The sequence below is a fragment of the Acinonyx jubatus genome, chromosome C1 (genome assembly GCF_027475565.1).
Source record: "Acinonyx jubatus isolate Ajub_Pintada_27869175 chromosome C1, VMU_Ajub_asm_v1.0, whole genome shotgun sequence".
Classification (NCBI taxonomy): Eukaryota; Metazoa; Chordata; class Mammalia; order Carnivora; family Felidae; genus Acinonyx; species Acinonyx jubatus.
Genome location: NC_069381.1, coordinates 124431598 through 124448033, shown reverse-complemented (window position 1 = coordinate 124448033; position 16436 = coordinate 124431598). Strand labels below are relative to the sequence as shown.

Here is a 16436-nt window from a genome sequence, read left to right as displayed (position 1 = left end):
AATGTTTGCGTTTCTTTCTACCTCATGTCATTTCTTACCAACACTGGATAATATTTATCCAAATATTTATAATACTTGAAACGTTTTTTTTCTTTTTTAAATCAGTTTATACATATGCACACAATTATACATTATACTCAGTTGTATTTCTTCTTTTATCAAGTTTATTTAGTTTGAGAGAGAGAGAGAAAAAGCACGAGTGGGGAGGGGCAGAGAGAGAGGGAGAGAGAATCCCAAGCAGGCTCTGTGTTGTCAGTGTGGGCTTGAACTGACCAACCGTGAGATCACAACCTGAGCTGAAGCTGGATGCTTAACTGATTGAGCCACCCAGGCGCCCATTCATTTGAATTTCTGGTATTAACTTGTGGCATCTTTTCAACAGGGAAACCTCAGCCTCTAGAATATGACCTTTTAGAGTGCAAAGATTTTGTCTTTGTTGTTCACAACCATATTGCCATCTTCTGGACAGTATCAGTCACTCATTAGGCACTCAATTACTATTTGTTGATTAAATGCATAAAGAATTGGGGGGAGGTGCCTTTGGTAGCTGTGGCTAAGGGGAACGCTTGAACTCCTCCTATTGGTATCCTCTTCTTAGTTACCATTTTTCATCTGTGAATATCTTCTTTACCTGTGCTACATCTTAGAGAGGTCTGTTTCAAAGTCAAATTTCAAAATGGCAGCCTATGGCTAGAATGGACCTGTGATATATTTTGTTTGGCTTTCACAGCACTTAAAAAAGGGGTGGGAGGGAAATTTCACATAAAGTCTGCAGCTCTCTGGTTTCTCTTGACAATTAGAGAATCTAGCAGTATTAGATTATCCATCTGGAATGGACAACATCACCTGGGACTGGGTAATAATGGCTGTCCCTTTTGTTGGGGCACACACTTCAGCTCACTACTGTCTATCTGCCCCACTTCATCCATTTATGTGATCTGCTTTGATGCTGGACACATGGGAGCTTTTGGCTTCAACTTCAAGCTGTGGTGGTGGGTGGGGTTTTTGGTAAGAGGACAACTAGGTTTTACACTACCTAGTATATCCCATCTATGATCTACTCCATGTTTGAGCTCAAACAACTGTTGGGAGACAATTATACGTGAATTTTTAACATGTCTGCACAGTCCAAGCTTTATGACCAAAAAGCGGTAGGAAACTAGGTTAAAAGATGATTGAGTGATAAACATGTCTTAGAAATTAGAGTTCGTTTATTGTTCCAGAGAGATTCAGACATTTATTTCCTCAGGAGCTGTTCGCTTACATTCTAGAGTTATAAAACCCAGAGACACATTTCCCCTCTCTCCAGGAAATATTTGCTTACATTTCATAGTAAAGGTCTCTTTCTTGGGAAAGAGGGATAGGTTGGAGTGCCAATCACTTGGTATAATTTCTAAGCCTCATAATTTCAGGGTTCACTCCTGTGGTGGTTCCCCACAGGTAAACATCTGGTGCCCATTGCGTTGCCCTGTGGGGATTTGCGGTGTGCTTCAGATTCTGTGTCTCCCTCTTTCTGCTCTCCTGCCCCCAGCTTGCACTCTGTCTTGCTCCAAAATAAATAAATACTAAGAAAAATAAAAAAATAAATATAAACATAAACATAATTATGAATATGAATATAAGTACAAACATAAACATATGTACATAAATGTTATATATATAATATACATTTGCAGTCGACCTTTGACCAATGTGGGAATTGGGGACACTGACCCCGTGCAGTAGAAAATCCATGTATAACTTAACTACTACTGTTAACTAGAAGTCTAATCCATAACATAAACAGTCAAGTAACACATATTTTGTATGTTACATGTTTTATATACTGCATTCTTACAATAAAGTAAGCTAGAGGAAAGAAAATGTTATTAAGAAAATGAAAATACATTTACAGTACTTATTTATCAGTATAGTAAGTACTTATAAAATACTTACAAATGTATTTATCAAAAAAATTCCACATGTAAGTGGATGCATGCAGTTCAAATCTGTGTTGTTCAAGGGTCAACTGTATATAAAAACATTATAGTGGTGCCTAGGTGATTCATTCAGTTAAGCTTCTGGCTCTTGATGTCAGCTCAGGTCACTATCTCACAGTTCGTGAATTCGAACCCCTGCTGGGGATTCTTTCTCCCTCCCTTTCTTCCCCTCCATGTCTGTCTGTCTGTCTGTCTGTCTTTCTCTCAAATAAATAACTAAACTTAAAAAAAAAGACATTATATATAAAACAACAACCCCCTTCAGTGGCAGTAGCCTAAAGTTTTGTGTAATCATTCCATGCCCAACTCCATATGGATTACAACAGGAAAAAATTAATTTTGACTTTTCCTCAGACCTTAGCACCAACATCACGATCACTCCATCTCCAAACTCTGGCTTAAGGCTGGCTGTGTTCACTCTACTACTAAGAATATCTAATTATTTTATTTTTTCTTGTTATAGAGTTTTCTACTCCTGATATGAAGTATAGTAGCCGAAGAATTGAGGTAAGATTAGTTTTAGCATTTCTGACTTAAGAATTAAAACCAAGAACTTTGTTGTCTTTGATAGAGACAAACTCTATCAAAGAACTCAGAACCAAAATCCTCAGCAGCTTAGCTTGGAAAACTATATAGTTTGTAGAGTCGCAAATAACTTCTGGGAGAGTGCTAGTTTGCCATTTATGTTTTTTTCCTGGGGTGTTTTCTGTTCTCTACATAATGAGGTGAGTAACTCTTTTAGACGTATTTTAATTTGTCTTCTCCTAGCATGTCTAGAAATTAGGTAAATTTTTTCCCTAGTGGTAGAAAGGTTTTCCTAATTGTCTCATTTGTAAGTACAGCTTTTGGAAATATTCCTGTGAACCTCTCGACTGTCTGTGTCTTCTGTATCCTATGAGCCTTTGAGAAAGTGCATGGGTCCTGCTTAGTGTTGTAAAAAGCAGTTTATTAGAGTTTATTAGCCTTAAAAAAATAATAATGGCTGCTACTAGGGAGATGTTTTAGCACTGGCAGAATCTGTCTTTATTTCCAAAGTTATTTTTCAGTGATGGAAGAAAATCATCAAGGCAATAAAACTGGGGGATTGCACTGCATTTCACCTACTTCTAAATTTTTTTTTAATGTTTATTTTTTTTTGAGAGACAGAGTGTGAGCGGGGAAGGGGCAGAGAGAGAAAGACACAGAATCTGAAGAGGCTCCAGGCTCTGAGCTGTCAGCACAGAGCCCAATGCAGGCGGAATTCACAAGCCATGAGATCATGACCTGAGGCGAAGCCAGACACTTAACCGACTGAGCCACCAAGGCGCCCCTCACCTACTTCTAATGCCTAGATCTCTAATGTCAGTTTCCTATTCTTTTACACACAGGTGCAGTACAATGAAAATTGAACAGGCAGCTCTCAATTACCACTCATGATCCATGCTCATAAATATTCTAATATAATTAGGTATCAAATCTGTATACATGGAAAAAGCCACAATGGAAAAAAAGCTTAAAGTTAGAGTTTATAGCTTAATGATCATAAAGCTGTATTTTATATATTGCATTACACTGACCTCTAGAGGTTAATGGTAACAAAAACCAACTTAATTTGAAAGTAGTTGGCAGACGAAGTAAAAACCATTCAGGGTTGCTAACTTTCAAGTGTATGATGTGGCATGTTTATGACCGCACCTCAACAAAACAATTCAGTAAAACAATATGGAGTAGTTGTGTTCCAGATACAAAATCTGAGTCTGTAAGCTAATGATCATTGTTAAGGTAAATGTAACAAATTTTAAGCTGTTCTAAGTGGGAATTTTAAAAATCTTAGATCACTTCTATGGAAAGGAAAAAAATAAAATCCTCATCTTAAAATTTTAATGTTTACATTGTAGGGCCTTTATTTTAAATACATAAACATGAACCTATGTCTATAATAATCTTGGGTTTTATTTTTTATTTATTCAATTTTAAAGATTTTATTTTTAGGTAATCTCTACACCCAATGTAGGGTTTGAATTCATGACCCCAAGATCAAGAGTCACATGCTCCACTGACTGAGTCAGCCAGGTGCCCCCCAAAATCTTGGTTTTTAGAAGTACAATTTTACCAAAAATACTGGGAGTGAGGTTTTATTTTTTTTAATTGGGATCTCTAGGATAGCCTTGTACTTTGTTAAAGGCCTCCCTGAAAAGAATCTTAGAGGGGCGCCTGGGTGGCTCAGTTGGTTAAGTGACTGACTTTGGCTCAGGTCATGATCTCATGGTTTGTGAGTTCAAGCCCCACGTCAGGCTCTGTGCTGACAGCTCAGAGCCTGGAGCCTGCTTCAGATTCTGTGCCTCTCTCTCTCTGCCCATCCCCTGCTTGTGCTCTGTCTCTCTCAAAAAAAAAAAAAAATGTTAAAAAAGTAAAAAAAAAAAAGAGAATCTTAGAATCCCTTTGAATTACTTTAAACCAATTAACATGACATGCATATATGCTTCTGCACTCATTAGCTTTTTCTCTTTCCTTTTAGTTCCCTCTGCCAGCATTGTCACTTTTGCCCATGAAACCTGGTCTTCATACTGCCCCCCAAGATCACATGGATCAAAAGGAGAGAGAAAAAAATATTCTGAACTTTGTATCTTTCAAACCTAAGCTCTCAGAGCCCAGAAGTCAATCTGATGAGGTTAGACCATTGAACAAGCAGCAGGAAGCTCCGTTTAAGGTGTTTGTGGATCAGACTCTCAGGTGCTCTGATAGCTCTATTTGGTCCAGAAACATGTGCTCTTTTTGGAAGGCTAACCATCACAGACAACATATGGAGATGGAGAACAGGAAATCCAAGGAAACAGAAGAAAGTGACAAAATTTCAATCTCTCACTTTGAAAAAGGACAATCTTTGGTGTCCTTTGAGAATTGTAAGGAACGCAGTTTTCCTACAGATAGGGAAGTGGATATTGACTACCTTGGTTGTGAAATGAGAAAAGCAGAAGAGAATTCTCAACATCTTTTATCAGGAAAGAAAGAGGGTTCAGTAGCCAGAAACTTGTTTACAGATTTTGAAGTTGGATGTAACATGCCAGTCAAGTTCCAAGAAGCCCAGCATTCAGAAATAATTCTAAGCCAGGATGAAGAGACTAGAAATGATAAAGCTGATTTAAAAAGTACTTCAGTACATAAAGGTGAAGCAGTTGAGCCAAATCATATTTTAGAAGAGTATACTGTACTTAAAAGTTTGTCCAATGTAGTCCCTGATGGCCCCACTGAAAAGATTCCGCAAGGTCCTAGATGCACAGAGACAAACATAAAAATGTCAATGGTGGAGGCAACCAAACCGGAAATGAATGGGATGGTGCCTCTTATCCACATCACTTTCCCTGGAGATGAAACTCCCGAGGAACCAGCAGTAGCCAAACCAAGCCTCCAAAAAAGAAAGGGCACTCTTCATAGCAACAATAGCTTCAATATTCTTGTACATCAAGAAAATGACCGACATAAGATGAAAACCCCCAGAAATAAGTTGGATTCAAAGACCAAGACCAGTAATAGGACACCCCAGAATTTCATGATTTCCATTGAAAGTTCCATTAAGCCTACCATACATAAAACCAGTATAAAAACTCCAGTTTTCCCTGCTTTGGGGCTTGTTGACCCAAGACCTTGGCAACCACCCAAGTTTCAAAGGAGAATGCCACAGATAGAAAAGAAGCAATCAACTTACCGGGCTCTGAAACCTAAAAAGCAATCTTTTCCTTGCATCGGTAAGAATTCAGGAATAAAAAAGTCTTCTGTTCCTCTCTCTGCTCAACCAACAGAGCCAAGACTAAATTACTTAGATCTTAAGTATAGTGACATGTTCAAAGAAATCAATTCAACTGCTAATGGTCCTGGAATCTATGAAATGTTTGGGACCCCTGTTTATTGTCACATGAGAGAGGCTGAACGTCATGAGAACAAATATTATCGAGAGATATGCTCAGCTCCATCTGGCAGATGTATTACCAATAAATGTCGATCTTCACACAGTGAGAGGAGCAGCAACAGCAGAACAAGATTTTCTCAGAAAAGACCACATGTTAAACCTGTAAAGGTTTCACTTGGCATTAAACAAAAGAACAAAATTTTAATTTCTAAAGAAAAGTGTTACAAGGCTGTAGGTAGCAACGTACAAGACATGGAAAATGGTGATGATATTTCAGGTTCACAGTGGCAGATAAAGTCTTCAGGAGATGACTTTCTCTCTTCTAATAATCAAGTTCAACCCTTGAACTCGGCTCTGCCTCATGAGCAGTCCACTGAACAGAATGAAGTCATTCCTGTTTCAGATTTGTCCACTGTTGAAGAAGTCTCTATGGAAGAGTCTGCTGATGAAGGAGACATTCCTAACAATCAAATACTTGCCACGAGCCTCAGAGATCTACAGAAACTTGAAGAACTACATCACCAGACCCCATTTGTCCTTTCAGAAAACAGTTGGGCAATGCCCAGTGAGAAGAATTCCAATAAGCATGTACTGCAAGAAAAGCAGAATACAGCATCGCTTGTTAAAATAGATGCCAACCAAATTTTAACTAATGATGTAGGGTTTGAAAGTGTTTTAGGTAAGTCTGAGAGACTTTTGAGTTTCTCTTTCCAAGAGAAACAACAGAGTGCATCTTCCCAAGCATATCAACATTGGGCACATTCTTTGGATCATGATAGTTTAGCTAATGAATCAATTACATATCAAACATTTGGACAAACTTTAAATTATGCAAATTCAATTTCGCAAGGAATTCTAGATTCTGTAAAGAATGAAGAATTGACGGATGAACTATTAGGATGTCTAGCTGCAGAACTATTAGCTCTTGACGAGAGAGGTAACACCTCTTGCCAAATAATGGCAAATGAAACAGATCCTGAAAATCTAAATCTTGTCTTCAGTAGGAGAGGACAAACCACACAAGAACTGGGCGGAGAGACAACGAATGTTAAAATACAGGTTAGTATAATTAGAATCAGTGATTCATTAGGGGCAGGAAGGGACCTCAGAGACAGTCTGGTTCAAACTCCTAACTTTCAAACAAGGAGTCAAAAACCCTAAACAGCTAAGAGTTTTGGCAAGGTCTCACTGTCCAGTTGCAAGTTTGGAATCCAGTTTATTTGACTTGCAGGCTAAGATGTTTTCATTATGCCACCTTGATTCTGGAGTTCAGCTAGCCTAACACTGCAAATGGAATCACATTGGGTACATTAATATATAAAAACTATTTATTTAAAGTAGGTTCATATTTTATTCGGTGAAGATGTTTTCAATTAATAAATAGCAGAGAGGTAATTATGGGGAAAGTATTGCTCTAGGTGGTATGTGAGATAGAAAGAACTGAATGTAGCCCCTGGAGTAGATCACCACCTAATTCCAAAAAACATATGAAGACATGAAATATGAAAACTTTAACACAGAAATATCATTGGTGCCTACTGTGTTGCTGGCGCTGGGCTAAGAACTAGAACAAGACTTAGCCATTGTTCTGAAGGAAGATAAGCGACAATCCTGAAAAATGTTTAAAAATTTTTTTTGGCATGGAAGTGGGCATGGGGAAGAAGAATAGCAACAGATCATTGGGATCATTGTTTTGTTGGTTTCAGTTCTCACTGAAATACTTGAGCCTCCTGTCCTATTCAAATTTTAAAGACAGAAACAGTAGGCTTAGCTGAAATATCATCTATTGAACACTGATTCAGGCTGTATCACACTGTATCACGGTCAGGAACAGTTATTTTAGATAGTTTATCTAAGGATACATAAAGTATATAGTTATATCATAGCCAGGTTTATTGAGAACTTACCATGTAGGAGCGAGGGATTTTATACTGTCTTCTTTATATGCTTCAGAACAGCTCTATGAGATAACTAAAGGTAATAACAAGTCCCAATTTTGCAGATGAGAAATTTGAGGCTTAGAAAGTTACAGTCAGTGAGTGGTGGGACCACACCCTTAATCACGACACAGTGAGATTGTTCTTTGTCCTGAAATATCAGCCTTGTCCTTATGGTGAATTTGGTCTCTCCCTGGGGGTAGAGAGTGATCCCTGGAGGCCTCCAGGCTTGGGTAGGAAATGGGGATATGTGTGTGCACACCTGTGTGTCAGAGATGAATCTACCACTCTGTCATTTTAAATTTAAGAAAAGCTAACAAGCTAGTAAATATCATCAGCCTGTAACCTCATCCTACAATGATGGAGTCAAAACTGACTTTTTACAGCCTTTTCCTCCCTAAGAAGTCCTTAAAATTTAGTTGGGATAGAAACAATGAAAGGATGGGGAAGAGGAACCCAAATGGCCCTTTCTTTCATGATGAAGGAGAGGCCCTGCAGGAAGTCTTGCTTCCAATGGTCTTCACCATGTCTCTATGTCACCATCATTTATTTTTTATTTATTTATTAAAAAAATTTTTTTTTCAACGTTTATTTATTTTTGGGACAGAGAGAGACAGAGCATGAACGGGGGAGGGGCAGAGAAAGAGTGAGACACAGAATCGGAAACAGGCTCCAGGCTCCGAGCCATCAGCCCAGAGCCTGATGTGGGGCTCGAACTCACGGACCGCGAGATCGTGACCTGGCTGAAGTCGGACGCTTAACCGACTGCACCACCCAGGCGCCCCACCATCATTTATTTTTAAGAACTTGTAGAAGAGATCAAAGCAAAGCAGTTTGATCCAATCAACCAATTGGAAAACATGGTCTAAGTTCTTCAAAGAGATATTTGTTGAGAAGCAGGGCTTCTCAAAGTTTCCTGTGAAGGCAAATCGCTTGGGGATCATATTGAAATGTAGACACTGGTTCAGTATGTCTGGGGCCCGAGATTCTGCATGTCTAACAAGCTCCTATGTGATGTTGGTACACCTGTCTGCAGATTCTCCTTTGAATAGCAAGGGTCTAGAAGACCATAGATCTGTGTATTACAGCTAGTCTTGATCACTAGACCTGCTCATTGTGGCTGTGTGTTTGTGTGTGTGGGAGAGAGAGGGTGAAAGAGTATATATATGTATGTTTGTGTATAAGTGTATATATATGTATGTATATAGGCGTGTGTGTGTGTGTGTGTGTGTGTTTGATTCTATGTGTTGTGGAAATAATTGAAGAACAATGTTATTCAGAACTTAACTATAGCAAAAAAGTCAGCCATCATCACTTGTGTTTGGCAGAGACTCAAAGGCAGGCAGAGGAGTGGGCAAGATTCTTGGCAGGAAAAAGGGAAGCCTTTACTATGCCCTGATTGGAGGCTGTAGGCATGGGGAAGCTGTAGGCAGGCTAACAAGTGGCATCCTATATGATTAGTTATGCATATCTGGCTTTGTCTAGTTGGTCCCAAGTTAGAAGAAAGTAAGACTCTACTCTTTAGCCCTTTTTCCCCATCCCAATGACTCAGAGTTTAATGGTGACTTTTCTTTTTTTCTCATTGTCCCAGAGATACAGTAATGGGTTCAGGATATATGACAAGGACAAGAAATTTCTCAACTCAAATGAAAAGAAGACATTTTCTGAAAATAGTTTAAAGTATGAAGAATCTATCCTGTGGACTAAGGGAGAGGTCCTTGGGAAGGGAGCCTATGGCACAGTAAGTTAAATGGGAAACATGATGAAATCCCAAATCCCCACTTCTTCTTGACCTACCTTTTCCTCCCTAATCCTCTTGTGCACCCTTCACACCCTCTATGCTCTTCTACTTGAAACTCTTTCAGTTGGAAATAACAGGAAACTCAATCCAAACTGGCCCAGGGAGAAGGATGTTCACTGTTTTATGTAACTGAAGGGTCTGGAGTAGGTCTGGCTACTACTAAATACATTAGATAGTATTTACATGCATCAGTTACAAGAAGACTGATCCCCAAAGAAGATAGGTTATGTTTCTAGCTGGGGACATATCAGCAAGAAGGTGGGAAGACATGAAACCACTGAAAATGCATGATGGGGTCACTGACAAGTTGCCCCAGTTCTGCCTTCCTCTCTCTCCTTAGAGCTTTGGCACTGAAACAGCCCTATTTCATTTATTTGGTGAGCAATTTTGCCATTGTAGTCATGTAGATATCTGTGAGGGATAATTACCCCAGTTTTATAGATGAGAAAAACTGAAGTCAAAACGATTATACAACTTACCCAAATTTACACAGCTGGGGAATGGTAAAGCCAGAATTCTAACCAGTCCAGGCCACTGAACTCCAAGCCATTATGATATCCATTCACCATGCTGCTCATCCCCGTTTTGGCCTCACTGAAACACTGACTTTGCTTAAGTACTTTGCATTTATGTAGGGATGAATCAACTTAGAGAAAGACAGGGTTTGGGAGGAGAAGGGAAAGACAAGTGTCACCTGAGGCATTTTGTGAACAAGTTCTATCATTTATATTTAATAATAAGGTTTGCTTCTAGGTATATTGTGGTCTTACTAGCCAAGGACAGCTAATAGCTGTAAAACAGGTGGCTTTGGATACCTCTGATAAATTAGCTACTGAAAAAGAATACCGGAAGCTACAGGAAGAAGTAGATTTGCTCAAAGCACTGAAACATGTCAACATTGTGGCCTATCTGGGGACATGCTTGGAAGAGAACATCGTAAGCATTTTCATGGAATTTGTTCCTGGTGGCTCAATTTCTAGTATTATAAGCCGTTTTGGGCCATTGCCTGAGATGGTTTTCTGTAAATATACAAGACAAATTCTGCAAGGTGTTGCTTATCTCCATGAGAACTGTGTGGTGCATCGAGATATCAAAGGAAACAATGTTATGCTCATGCCAACTGGAATAATAAAGCTAATTGACTTTGGCTGTGCCAAGCGTTTGGCTTGGGCTGGCATAAATGGCACCCACAGTGACATGCTTAAGTCCATGCATGGGACTCCATATTGGATGGCCCCGGAAGTCATCAATGAGTCTGGATATGGAAGGAAGTCAGATATCTGGAGCATTGGCTGCACCGTGTTTGAGATGGCCACAGGGAAGCCTCCACTGGCTTCCATGGACAGGATGGCAGCCATGTTTTACATTGGAGCACACCGAGGGCTAATGCCTCCTTTACCAGAACACTTCTCAGAAAATGCAGTGGACTTTGTGCGTGTGTGCCTGACCAGGTAAGAAACTGAAAACAGGAGGAAGAGAAATCCCCAGAGATTCCAAGATTGCTGACATTTCCCCCTGAAATTTATGGCCCACCAAAAAGGCAAGTAGGGAGTGATTTTGATGATTAGCTATATTGGGTGATTGTGCTCCTCGTTGCATCAGGGTATGGGGGCAATGCTTCAGGTAGGAGGTGCCTCAATTAAATGTTTGACAGTACTTATCAGGGACAGATAATACTTCCCCAAATCAATGGGAGCATGAACATGGCTATGAGAGGGACATCTTCCCAGGGACTGGTCATGGTGAAATGACATTGCCTGTCCTTAAGTTTCCCTTTCCTGAGCTACCTTCCCTCTCAGAGAATCAGTGTCTCATTTCCTTCCTAAAACCAGCTCTCAGGAAAGTATGTGAGAAATTCATTCATATTGAGGGATTGATATGAATCAATTGATCGATGACTGGAAAATTTAATGTATTGGTCCTCCCGCCCCCAAAATACTTGCATTTAAAATGAAGGGAAACATTTTGACCCAAAGGAACAAATCTTTAATTGAAGCTTTTCATGCATTAAGTGTGGAGAGTATTTGGGGAAGCAGAAAAGGCCCAGAAAGTTGCTTGTTTTTTCCTGTTCGGATGCTCCCTAGTATCTATGGAATAAAATTTTGGGTAAAATGTTAGAAGGGACCTTAGAGATTACCCACTCGTGTGGTTTTCAAACTTTTCTTAGACAGGTACTCTTTACTCACATGAGATTTTAATTCAAAGTAGAGAGATGACTCTGGTTAAAGTATGACTGTATGTGTATGATGAGGGAGAGAGCTAAACAGTAGGGTGGAGGGGGGGTGTGGAGCCCACCCACCTGGCCTCTATGCACCTAGTGAGGCTCAACATTTAGTCATACGTACAAGGTGAGGACAGCCTGAGACCTAAACACAATTCTTGCTTTCTGAGACATGTGCTTTCTTATTCCTGGATGAAAAATTCTAGTGCCTCTCAACTCCCAAAATGGGTTTTTCTCTTTCTTAATGAATCTCAGAACCTGCAGTTTTCCCTGTCTGTTGACAAATGTGCTTCTCTCTTTTAGATTCTGTTTCTCTCTCCCAGATGTGTGTCAGAGTGTCCTGGTTGATTTCAGGGGATCATATAGGCCAAGGCAGGAATAGATGTAGATATGTTCCAGCATGGATTGTGTGGACAGAGCCCCAGGCACAGAGCTGCCCCCTGCTCACCCAAAGAAACCTCACAAGAGGGGTGCCTGGGTGGCTCAGTCGGTTGGGCGACCGACTTCGGCTCAGGTCATGATCTCGCAGTCCGTGAGTTCGAGCCCCACATCGGGCTCTGTGCTGACAGCTCACAGCCTGGAGCCTGTTTCAGATTCTGTGTCTCCCTCTCTCTCTGACCCTCCCCTGTTCATGCTCTCTGTCTCAAAAATAAATAAACGTATATATAAAAAAAAAAAAACCTCACAAGAGACATAAAGGTGTTAGAAATGTCATATGAACCAGTACTAGTTTTAGAATTGGTCTTAGCTCTTAAGACTACTATAGTTGCTATGTTCTGAATTGAACAGTTCTCTATTGAGCCATAGAAAATACATTTCATTTTCTTTCCAGTTGTCACCTCTCTCTCTCTCTCTCTCTCTCTCTCTCACACACACACACACACACAGCTTTAAAGAGAAAGTGTGAAATCTTTATGACTTTCCTTTTTAAAATTTTTTTTTATTTTTTTTTTATTTTATAGGGGAGATTTGACCATTGGGTCTTTCATGTCCTCTCCACAGATAGGAGTGAAACAAAGGCTAACGCTGGTTTGCATCTTGTTTGTGTATCTATGTCCATAGGTGTTATCCGTGTGAGATGTTTTCTCTACCTCAGGATGCTATTGCGAACACCAGTTTGTAAACGAGCTCCGTTTAATGTGTTTCAAGGCAAGCTCTTGTAAACATTGGGCATTCTAACACTCAGGAAGATCAGAACAAACAATGTTTTTCACATTCACGTGAACGGTGTGTGTGTGTGTGTGTGTAGGTATATGACTTTCCTTTTGAACCACTGCTTCATTAACTAATACACAACTCACACCACTAAGGATCAATTAATAGGGTTGTTGTGAGGGTTAAGTGAACTGGTATATGTAAATTACTTAGAGTATGGGGCACATAATTAGGGCTCAGCAGTTAATACTACTTGGGAGAATACTAATACATCTTACCTAATTAGTGTCACATACAAGCGTAAAATTATCTTTTGAAATTCTATGGAAAAGACCCTAAGGACTCTAGAATCTTGCCCTATGGCAGTATTCCTTGGATGTCTGGATAGTCAGAAATAAAGTGGGGGCAAGGCATTCTTAAAGATTCAGAAGTATAGATGACTAGGCACTGAGAAGGAACAAGGACTGAATAGAACCAATGAATAGAACAGAAATGAACTTTGGGGAGCAGTAAGAACTTTGAGTGGGGGTATTCCTATGGGCAGGTTGAAAGTTTTGGGAAGTCAGGCCAAGTAGTTTGGCTTTGTTGCAGTAGGCAGCAAAGAGCAGGGGACTGTAACGAGTTTGGGAAAGATCATGCCATAAAGAAAATGGCCTTTGGGAAAGCAGGTCAGAAGGCAGTGTATTAAGGACCTCAAATGGAGGCTGCTTGAGACTAGGAGGCCATGCAGGAATCAGGAGCTTTGTGGTTGAAGCAGTGGGAACTGTAAAGAGAAGAGTTCCAAAACATTCCAGGGGAAGGGGAATCAGGACTTGGTGATGAGGCACGATGAGGCTGCATAGTTTTGAGTATGGATAATGGAAGAAATAATCGAAAGTTGTGAAAGGGGAGCAGGGGAGGGAATTGAAGACAATCCACCACTTAAAGAAATGTTTGTTTTGTGAGAGAGAGAGAGAGAGAGAGAGAGAACAGGCATGCGGGTGTGTGGCAAAGGGAGAGGGATTGGGAGAGAGTATCCCAAGCAGGCTCCATGCTCAGTGCTGAACCCCACATGGGGCTTGATCTCAGGAACTGTGAGATCATGACCTGAACCAAGATCAAGAGTCAGGCGCTTAACTGACTGAGCCACCCAGGTGCCCCAGAGGATCCACCATTTAAGGAAACATGCGAAGCTATGGAATTGGGAGTCCAGGAAAGCAAGTAAGATTGGAGGTACACATTTAGAAATCCTGAGGTTTGTAGCTATAGTCGTGAACCATTTAAGAGGGCATAGGAAAATGTTTTTGAAAATGCTCAGAGGAGAAGTAACAACCTTCATGGCATTAAGTCTAGCACATGGCTGAAGGAAAGAAAGGAGGGAAGGGAGTTGTCCCAAGGCGGGAGAACCAAGAGAAGTTTTCCCGAAGTCTATGCAGAGACTGTTTTGAAAGGAGAGGTTAGTGAATGCTTCAAATGCTACTACAGAGATGACAAGGAGGATAAACTCATTTAATGAGAATATCATGGTAAATTTTAAGGGGCAATTTCTAGAGTGCAGTGGGACAGAGAGTAAGTAAGGATTTAGGATAATGAAGGTTGAAAAAAAGCCACTGGGTTTGGCTACATAAAGGAAAAGATTTTTGGAGAGAGGAGAGATTTCTGCATATTTTCAAGACAAAAGAAAGGGCCTCCACAAGGGGAGCTTTTATTTCAAAATGACTTATAGTCACTTTATTTTTATGTCCATTTTCACCTGGGCTATTCCTGGTATTAATCCTCCTCGCACAAATTATCAAAAGATAGTCAATTTAGCCAAAATAATGCCTTTCAAGTAGGTCATTGCAGGTAACTATTAACTGGTTCACTGGTTCATTGACTAGTTCATTGGCAAAAGTTTAATTTCTTGAGGAAAAATAACCTAAACCAAAATAGTACTGTCTTCCATTATATTATGCTCATCCAAGAGGGCCCTAAATGGGATTATTTCAATTAATCACCAAAATACATTTAAATGTCTACTTCTTAAAGGCTTTTTTTAATGTTTATTTTTGAGAGAGAGAGGGTTGGGGAGGGGCAGAGAAAGAAGGGTACAGAGGATCCAAAGTGGGCTCTGTGCTGACAGAAGACCGATGCACATGGGGCTCAAACTCACAAATTGTGGGGGGATTACCTGAGCCGAAGTCAAGATGCTTAACCAACTGAGTCACCCAGGCATCCCTGCTTTTTAAAGGCTTTTCAATTCTGGATTCCAGTGCCTCTCCATTTTAAAAGTAAATTTAATGCTAATTAAAGGCACATTAAACTGTACACCCAAAAGTGAGAATTTTACTGTGTAAATTATACCCCAAATCGAACAACAGTAGAATGTAAAGTAGGGACTAGTTTTTAATCATAACAACTACTTTTTGAGCTATTACTGTGTGCCAGACACTGTTCAAAACCTGTATGTACATTATTTAATTCTCCAAAGAACTGTTATTGTTATCTCCATCTTACTAATGAGAAGACTTTGTGTTGCTTACCTAAAATCATACTGATCAAAACTGAAGTGTAGACTCACCTCAAGTCTGTTTCGCCAAGACTGTGCTTCTATTTTTATTTTCCTGAGCATCTGTAAGCAGATCCATTTTATTTATTTATTTATTCATTTTGAAAGAGAAACAGTGTGGGTGAGCAGGGGAGGGGCAGAGAGGGAGAGAATCCCAAGGGCTAACAGGTGCAGAGCCCCATGCAAGGCTTGATTCCACAAACTGTGAAATCATGACCGGAGCTGAAATCAAGAGTTGTTCACTTAACCGAGTCACCCAGGCGCCCCTATACTTCCATTTTTAAGTTGGCAAGTGGATCCAGTTGGGAGGCACTTATTGGGTGCTGTTTCTAAAGTGTTTTTCCCTTCTTAGGGACCAGCATGAGCGACCTTCTGCTGCCCAGCTCCTGAAGCACTCCTTCTTGATAAGAAGTCATTGAACATACTTCAACTTTCCTTTCCAGTTCCATTATAGATACACTCCGTGACTGCTTCATTGTGGGAATGATGGTTAAGGGACTTTTCCTATTGTTAAGTCAGCTCAACTCAACCAGATCCTGCAGTGTCCCTAGCTAAAATGTTTTTAGGTAAATACTAGCCTCAAGCTTCAGGCGTGGTTACCCATGTATATGAGAAAATTTTCTTAAACAATAACAAAATGTATTGCTGTTTACAGTTTTGACTATCCTTCACTTTTGGCCTGTCAGTTTTAATGTCTTTAAAATAAATTGTAAAAACAAGAAGAAAATTGTTTATTTTTTGCTTGGCTGGTAAAGACACTTAATTCTTGGAAAGGAAACCAGAGGAAGGTGATAAATTAAAAACTGGAGGATGCTAGATTCTGTTTAGCAGTAACCTTTGCAGATTACAGGTGCCTCCAAATTAACAGGAAGAGCTAAGGGCCTTGGCATTTCATTGTCAGAGGGTCCCATATTTCCTCCCATGTTTCTG

General features: G+C 40.0%; 1 protein-coding gene across 8 annotated transcripts in view; it reads left to right on the top strand.

Moving 5' to 3' along the window:
* MAP3K19 (mitogen-activated protein kinase kinase kinase 19) overlaps positions 1–16220 on the top strand; it is a 72125-nt gene extending 55905 nt beyond the window's left edge. For 6 of the 8 annotated variants that reach the window (XM_053214940.1, XM_053214942.1, XM_027055895.2 and 3 more), the window contains 5 exons: positions 2443–2486; positions 4477–6924; positions 9394–9543; positions 10357–11054; positions 15859–16220. In XM_053214940.1, coding sequence (XP_053070915.1) covers positions 2443–2486; positions 4477–6924; positions 9394–9543; positions 10357–11054; positions 15859–15925 — 3407 coding nt within the window. In that variant the 3' untranslated portion in view covers positions 15926–16220. The remainder of the gene's footprint in view (positions 1–2442; positions 2487–4476; positions 6925–9393; positions 9544–10356; positions 11055–15858) is intronic. The other 2 variants (XM_053214945.1, XM_053214944.1) reach the window with 2 other exon arrangements.
* The last annotated feature ends 216 nt before the right edge of the window (positions 16221–16436 follow it).